This window comes from Oncorhynchus mykiss, chromosome 28 (genome assembly GCF_057628025.1).
Source record: "Oncorhynchus mykiss isolate SJ-2025 chromosome 28, ASM5762802v1, whole genome shotgun sequence".
Lineage (NCBI taxonomy): Eukaryota > Metazoa > Chordata > Actinopteri > Salmoniformes > Salmonidae > Oncorhynchus > Oncorhynchus mykiss.
The window spans coordinates 16,479,343-16,487,347 of record NC_143049.1 but is presented as its reverse complement, the minus strand read 5'-3'; the positions used below and the strand labels follow the sequence as shown (position 1 = coordinate 16,487,347).

Here is an 8,005-nt window from a genome sequence, read left to right as displayed (position 1 = left end):
GTTCTAGCCAGTGAGCTTCAGCCCCTGGCCCTGTTGAGTGACGGCTAGCAAGATGCACACATAGCAGAGTGAGAGCGAGCGCGATGACGTGGTGCACATACATTATGTAATGGGCGAAATTCAGGGGCCACTTTAGGCTTGCGAGCGCTACTTTTAGAACAATTGCCAAAAAAGTATACAAATGTACCAAATAATCTCTTTTAAGGGTCTGGGGTAGCATTCGGAACGGTGTACAGTCAAGTGTACTAAATTATTAATTGAATGACTTCATTAGAATAAGGAAGGAGTGTTTGTACTGAGCTTCAGCAAATGCCTGCACACCCTGTGGGTCCCCAGACCATGATTGGGCCCCGGATTATTGTCGTTATACTGAGAGGAAGCGTCACTAGGTGGCAGAAGAGGACAATGGAATATCCTTGAGGGCAGCAAGTCGGCCAGTAGTTGTGGCCTTGTGAAATGGCGTCCTGATGAGATGGTGCTCAACTGAAGTTGATGGTCATCACTGGTCAAGAAGACTAACGTTATTTTCCCATGGTATTTGATGCAAGCACAAATCCTAAAAAAAACTTCTGCTAGATATTGAATATATTTGTATTAGTGTTGGGAAATACATGTTCCGTCTCCTATTGTAACATTTTGATATAGGCTTTAGAATGGTTTTATGCTTGATGCACTTGACAAGTTTATTTTCCAGGTACAGTAACTTAATTTCCTACATAGTCAGACGGTTGAATCCGAGGTATCAAACAATTCCACAAGAGGGATATTCACTAAGGACATGGGCAGTGCATAAGGTTGTTGCACATATAGTGTCTTCAGATGGTATTCACAACCTTTGACTTTTTCCACATTTTGTTGTTTACAGCCTGCATTTAAAATGCAGATTAAATTGAGAGAAAAAATATAACTGGCCTACACATAATGTTAAAGTGGAATAGTTTAAACTTCATTTTTTTTTTCATTGATTTGTAAAAAATAAAAGTCTTGAGTCAATAAGTATTCAATCCCTTTATGGCAAGCCTAAATTAGCTTAGATGTAAAAATGTGCAATAATAGTGTTTAACATGATTTTTGAATGGCTACCTCACCTCTGTACCCCACACGTACAATTATCTGTACCGTCCCTCAGTCGAGCAGTGCATTTGAAACTGTTTCATCCCTTTGAGCATGGTGCAGTTATTAATTACACTTTGGATGGTGTATCAATACACCCAGTCACTACAAAGATACAGGTGTCCTTCCTAACTAATTTGCTGGAGAGGAAGGAAACCACTCCGGGAGTTCACTGAGGCCAATGGGGAATTTAAAACAGTTAGAGTTCAATGGCTATGATAGGAGAAAACTGAGGATGGGATCAATAACATTGTAGTATGTACAGAATAGAAATGTTCCAAAACATGCCTCCTGTTTGCAACAAGACACATAATATTAAGTAATACTGCAAAACGTGGCAAAGTGAAAAAATTCACTTTTTGTCCTGAATACAGAGTGTTATGTTTGGGGCAATTCCAATACAACACATTACTGAGTACCACTCTCCATATTTTCAAACAGAGTGGTGGCTATATCAAGTTATGGGTCTGCTTGTAATCGTTAAGGACTAGGGAGATTTTCAGGATGAAAAAGAAATGGAATGGAGCTAAGCACAGTCAAAATCCTAGTGGAAAACCTGGTTCAGTCCACTTCCCACTAGACACTGGGAGATGAATTCACCTTTCAGCAGGACAATAACCTAAAACACAAGGCCAAATCTACACTGGAGTTGATTACCAAGATGACAGTGAGATATTCCTGAGTGGCTGAGACACAGTTTTAACTTAAATCTACTTGAAAAGCAAGACCTGAACAGAGTTGTCTAGCATTGATCAACCAATTTGACAGCGCTGAAGAATTTTGAAAAGAATAATGGGCAAATGTTGCACAATCTAGATGTGGAAAGCTCTTAGACTCAGGGGTGTGAATAATTATGTCAATTAGATTTCTGTATTTCTTTCTCAATAAATTTGCAAACATTCTAAAAACATGTTTTCAATTTGTCTTTATGGGGTATTGTGTGTAGATGGGTAAAAATATATAGAAATATCATTTTTTTTAAATTCAGTCTAACACAAAATGTGGAATAAGTCAAGGGGTATGATTAATACGCTCTGAAGGCACGGCAGAAATGTTGCCCTTTGCTTAAAAATGATAAGGCTCTCTACCAAACAGGAGCCGTATTTCTGTGTATTACATGTCTATTTACACCATTCTGAACATTGTCTGCTGTGGGTATTCACTTCATTTGGGAAATGTAGTTTTTACTTCGGTATTCCAACATGAAATCCTTACATTAAAATACATTTCCCAGAAGGCAATACCGTATTGCGCCCCATTTGTCACATCATGAATATATATCGTTCTGTATTTGCGTAAGCGGTCTCCCGACGTTCATTTCATATTCTACCATAGTATTCAGTGTAAATGAGACACACAGTCACGTCTCCGCCCTTGTACCGATCTCAAACTTCGAGTCCAGACTCTTTTAGCGGATTTCCTTGGTAAAAATGTTTTCGGGTACAGCATGGGAGATTCCAACTGGAGCACGAAGGCAAATAAGTGAATGAAGAGCGGGATAAGTACACCGCCCAACCGGCGGATATTTTCTGTATTGTGCTCATATTGACGCGCTTTTTTAATGTAGAAGGCTGATGTTAAGCGAAGTACGCACGGAGATTTAGTGTACTTTTCATTTGCCAAAATGGAAAGTGCGCGGACTGTCGTTGATATAGGCTCGGCAGATGTAAGTGCGAATAAGTTTAAGAAGCCTAGTGGACTGTCTGTCGCTCAGGGGAAGCCTGTGGATGATGGCGGTGGAAATGTGGCAGCCTCTCGTCTAGATATTAGAAATTCCCATGTTGCGTTGGGGTCTAGTGCTTCGAATAAAAGTAATGGAAGCACATCTACGAATGGTCGGAGTTTATCCAGTAACTCCAACTCGCTCCTGTTGAGACGGAGGAGGCTGAAGAGGAACCTCTCTGCAACCACTGCCACCTCAGCTGTCACTGCCGCCTTCGGCGCCAAGATGAACTCGGCCATCTCCTCTGCGTCTCTGCATACTCGGAGTCTGGATAGGAAGACGTTGTTGAGGCATCGGCAAAACATGCAACTACAGCCTTCAGATAGAGAGTGGGTGCGAGGGGATCTTCACAGGGGATCCATACACGTCCACGATAAACTCACGTCGCCTTCATATCCTAGGCCGGTGGTGTGCACGATGGATACTACAGCCGGCGAGATGGCGCTCCGTATGAGCAAACTCTGCAGTAAGTCGAGCACTGTATTGCGTATATTTTGTAAAGACAACTTAAAGACTGATCAAAACGGCAACTGTAATGTGAAGTATACATATAATGACGCCCAGTCTAAGCTAAAGGAAGATGGAAGTATCAAGTGCAACCATTCGGGACCCCCAGAACTCAGTGGCGGCCTATCGGACCAGCCAAGTGACAGGCTGAGGCTACTGCTTATGGAGAACGGCGATGAGAGGCAACAGGATTTAGATGCTAAACTTTTTACTCCAGACTCAGAGTCGCAAGATAATATAACTAACTCGTCGGATCTGAATTCTAACCTGGATCCTCCTAACGATTATGATTCAGAACAGAGGCTGAACGGACTGGACAGCTACGGGCTCAATTCTGGTTCAGACGTGGAGAGCAGCAGTGCATTTGATGACCTCAGCAGCTCAGGGGTCCGGCTCAGTGAGCACCGGGACTCCCTCAGTGACGACATGATCCTGGGCACAGAGGCATCCATCCTGAGCCCTACTTTTGATCGAGCCGTGGAGGGCCACGAAACCTATGGAAGCTCCTCAGACGAACTGGAGCTCGACTGTCCTACCACAAACGTTGACCCCATTCTCCCCAATGGCAACACTGTCGCTGCCAACTACAAGTTTAGCAACGGTGGGGTGACAAACGATATGGGGGCAGGTGACAGACTCAAACTTCTCAGTCTGGGCAGCCTGCCACCCAGCAGTAGCAGTCGCTCATTGTCCCGGGCCTTTATGAGAGTTCACACGCCCGACATCCAAGAACCTGACCATCGGCAAGGAGGTTTGAAAACAGGGTCGGGGGCGACTGATCAGGATTGGGATGCAGCAGGAGACACCAGTCCCACACTTTACGTTCAGCTCCACGGTGAAGCTGTCAGGAGGCTTGGGCAAGACGAAAGGCCTCTCCAGATCCAGAATGACTTTCTCTTCAAACTGGGATTTAAGGACCCGTGGCGCGTGCAGGAGGAAGGGATGAACACCGAGCTTGGCTCTCTGTTGCGGTTTTACGCAGGTAAAAAGCCACTTGCTCAATGATTGTGAATGAGGCGCTGTTGAGGTGTGAAAGATGTGTGGATGTTATTACACCAGGCCTTATGTTGACACATGGTCAGAGAATCAGTGGCCCCTGATTTAATAGGTGGCTCTTGAAGTTGGTAAGAGGGGAAAAGCCATGTACCTTGTCTTCATCATTGTGCACAATTCACTTTCTTGTGCATTTTGTGCCATTTTTGGTGATGGAGTTTGAGGAAGGAACTGTTGCACCTAATGTACACTTGTGCATTGGTGTACACCTCCCTGCATGTCATTCCAAAGCCTACAATGTCTATTTGTATTAGAGAATGGCATTAGCCTACGTGGTGCAGCTTAATGCCATGTTATACCATTGTAACTTTGATCTCGACCTACCCTGCAGGTGCTCAAAGTCAACCCTTTAGCACCTCGCCTCTCCTTATCCCCCGTGTAGAAACAGACTATTGTCCTCTGTTACAATGCCCTGCAGATGGTATAGGACGGGCCCATTCTTCCCTGTTGTCATTAACTGTGCACTTTGACAGGCGAGGTGAGCGTAACAGTCCATATTCCATGCAGGACGATAATGATAGGCAGATATAAGACTCTGGGAACAAGTGTTGACAAGGTAAGTAGGAAGTGAAGCTCACCACACAATAACTGCTTATCCAGTATCACCATAGTGTGTGTATAGCTCACACACATTTTGAACACCCGTCACCTAACGTGTTCAGGCTTGCCGACCAGGCCTGACTGTGTGTATATACTGGCATGAGGTCTTTTAAGATTAACAGGGAAGGTATGCTTTGGGCAAAGTTGCCCTGCTGAAGGCAGTAGGGAAGTCTTTTTTAAAACATTTTTAGCGTGGTTGTTTTTTCCCTCTTCTCCCTCCGTCTTTGTTGAACCGTGGCAGCACACTCCGCTCCCATCGACACGCATGATATGGCCACAAAGCCAGCGCTGCAACTTATGGCCCTCAGACATGGGCCCTGTTACAGCTTTGGCCCATTATCATTGCAATGAAAGGCATGAATGCCTGTGTGGGCGGATGGATGGATGGGGAGAGGGATAGAGGAGTGGATGGGTCGAGAGAGAGGGATGTAAGGGGGGCTTGGGGGACCATAAAACCCCAGCTCTTAAATGTATTCAGTAAATTGTGGTCATTTAAATGCTGCACGGGCCCTGTCCTCCAGACACCCTGCATCCTGGACTGTCACAGTAACTGCCTGCCTGCCAAGCTGGGTTTGCATGCCCCAGCCTCAGCCCCAGCCTCAGCCCCAGTCCCATCCTCAGCACTAGCCCCAGCCCTAGCCTCAGTCCCAGTCTCATCCTCCGCACTAGCCCCAGTCTCAACCTCAGCCACAGCCTAAGCCCAGTCCCATCCTCAGCACTAGCCCCAGTGCCAACCTCAGCCACAGCCTCAGCCCAGTCCCATCCTCAGCACTAGCCCATGGGGACAACCTCAACCACAGCCTCAGCCCAGTCCCATCCTCAGCACTAGCCCCAGTCCCAGCCTCAGCCACAGCCTAAGCCCAGTCCCATCCTCAGCACTAGCCCCAGTCCCAGCCCCACCAGAGAGCAGGAAGCGCTTTTCATTCACTCTCCCACCACTGATACACCACCTCTGCTTCAGCTGGGGGGAGAAACAGAGAGACAGAAGTGACAGTAATATAACCAAGGCTTCTGGGTAAGCAGGGGATGATTAGCACAAACACTGTGCTTGCCTGTCTGAATGTGTCTTTGTTTCTAGAACGTTCACCAGGGACATGAAGGTCTTAGAAACGTGAAGGTGAGCTTTTTAAATTCAGGAGCCTGATACTGCACGTGAACAGAGGTCAAAACACACACTCTCTGTCTCCCCAAACGTCTGTCCTGCCCGGACTGAGAGAGGATAGCTATTGTTGCAGAGGTCGTTGTCAATGTGAGACTGAAAATGGCTAGCATGTTGTCGCTGTCCCATTCACCTTCACTGTCAAATGTGCCAGGCCCATAGTCCTTTTGTGTCTTTGTTTAAAAGCCCACAGTGCCTTGAGTGGATAGTAGAATCAGTTCATGTAAATGGTTTTATATGATGGGCACAAGGAGCGTGTGTGGATTAGGATGCAAAGAGAGAGCAAAAGTGTGTGTGTGTGTGGGATAGTGGTGGTTAACAGTAGATCTTGGACGATTAACCAAAAATGATCGACACCGACCATACCAACCACTGATCGCAGGCGTTTTGCTGACATTGTTCATTACGAGAAGGGAAAGGGGGATACCTAGTCAGTTGTACAACTGAATGCCTTCAACTGAAATGTGTCTTCCACATTTAACCCAACCCCCCCCTACAGAAATGTGAAGTTTGAAATTAAATGTTTGCTATATGGGTTATTGTTAATGGGAGAATTGATGGCATAAATATTAAACTAGTAGTATCAGTTTTTAAAGGATAATGACCAACAAAATGGTGCACATCGTTATTACACATATTGTTCTATTTGTTCTCGCACCAATTCAGGCAATTTATTGCCAAATGGATTTTTAACCATATCTCCCAGCTCTAGTTAATATGCTTAACAGGCCTGCAGCCTCCCTGTGTGGCATATGTGTATGTGCAGTCAGCTGAGTCGAACTAGCTAGCCAACCAACCAGCTGTGACAGCCATTACAGTAGCTTTGACGCTGCTCTACCTCCAGGAGCCAGCCAGCCAACACTTCCCTCCCTCCCTGTCCCCTCCCAGTCCCACGTGAGTCAGCTTAACTCTGCTCATCTGAGCCCTCCTCAGGCCCCGTCTGACCCTCGACTCACCCCCCTGGGCCACTAGCCAATAACCAGGTCCCTGTCTCTCTACAGTTCAAAAGTCCAAGCGCCTGACTCTGGTCTAAAAGGCCAGTGGAGTCGGAGTAGCAGCATACAAGGTCGTTTAAAAGCATCAGCCCATATGCCCTTGTGTGAGGCACTCGAATGGTGGAGGAATGTACGCTGGCTCTTATAGAATGCCGGGCACGTCTGCTGGGGAGGAAGTGTCCCTGCCCAGTCCCTTCCCATCTTCTGAAAACGTCTGAAACCCGACCTCTTCAAAGAATATCTTTAGAATAAGAACCTCCCCCATTAAAAAAAAACAAAGCTTTTCCTACTACCACTGACTTAGCTGCTAACTTCTTTATTGAGGAATAGTGTACTTAACTACGCCTGTGATATGTGGTTGTCTCACCCGGCTATCTTCAAGATGAATGCACCCAACTGTAAGTGGCTCTGGATAAGAGCGTCTGCTAAATGAAACCTAAAGTGTGAGGATGGAGAGGATCAGAGGAGGGAAGCTAGTAGTGCTACTGCCACGTCTTCAGTTGACTGACTGACTTTGAGTGACTGTTCCTCTCAGATAGTGAATACAGGGAGAGGGAAAACGGGAGCTGCCTCGGCTGACTTGCTGCAGGCACAGCTGCTTTTACTGAAGGCCTTTCTGTGTTAGGTGTGTGTGTGTGTGTGAAGCATCTGTAACAGGAAGTCCAGTAGACTCTAATATCTTATCTCGAAAGTCATGCAGTGTTAGGTCTTTAGGTGTGTGTGAAGCGTCTGTAACAGGAAATCCAGTAGACTCTAATATCTCATCTCGACAGTCATGCAGTATTAGGTCTTTAGGTGTGTGGCGGAGACAGTCGTGTCTTACAATCAACAACACCCGTTTGGTACCTGTTGGAG

The 8,005-nt window shown here is 46.0% G+C and overlaps 1 protein-coding gene across 1 annotated transcript in view; it reads left to right on the top strand.

Moving 5' to 3' along the window:
• Positions 1-2,367: 2,367 nt before the first annotated feature.
• The window catches only part of LOC110508626 (PH domain leucine-rich repeat protein phosphatase 1), a 79,287-nt gene continuing 73,649 nt past the window's right edge, over positions 2,368-8,005 (top strand). The window contains exon 1 of the mRNA XM_021589282.3: positions 2,368-4,325. Coding sequence (XP_021444957.3) covers positions 2,738-4,325 — 1,588 coding nt within the window. The 5' untranslated portion in view covers positions 2,368-2,737. The remainder of the gene's footprint in view (positions 4,326-8,005) is intronic.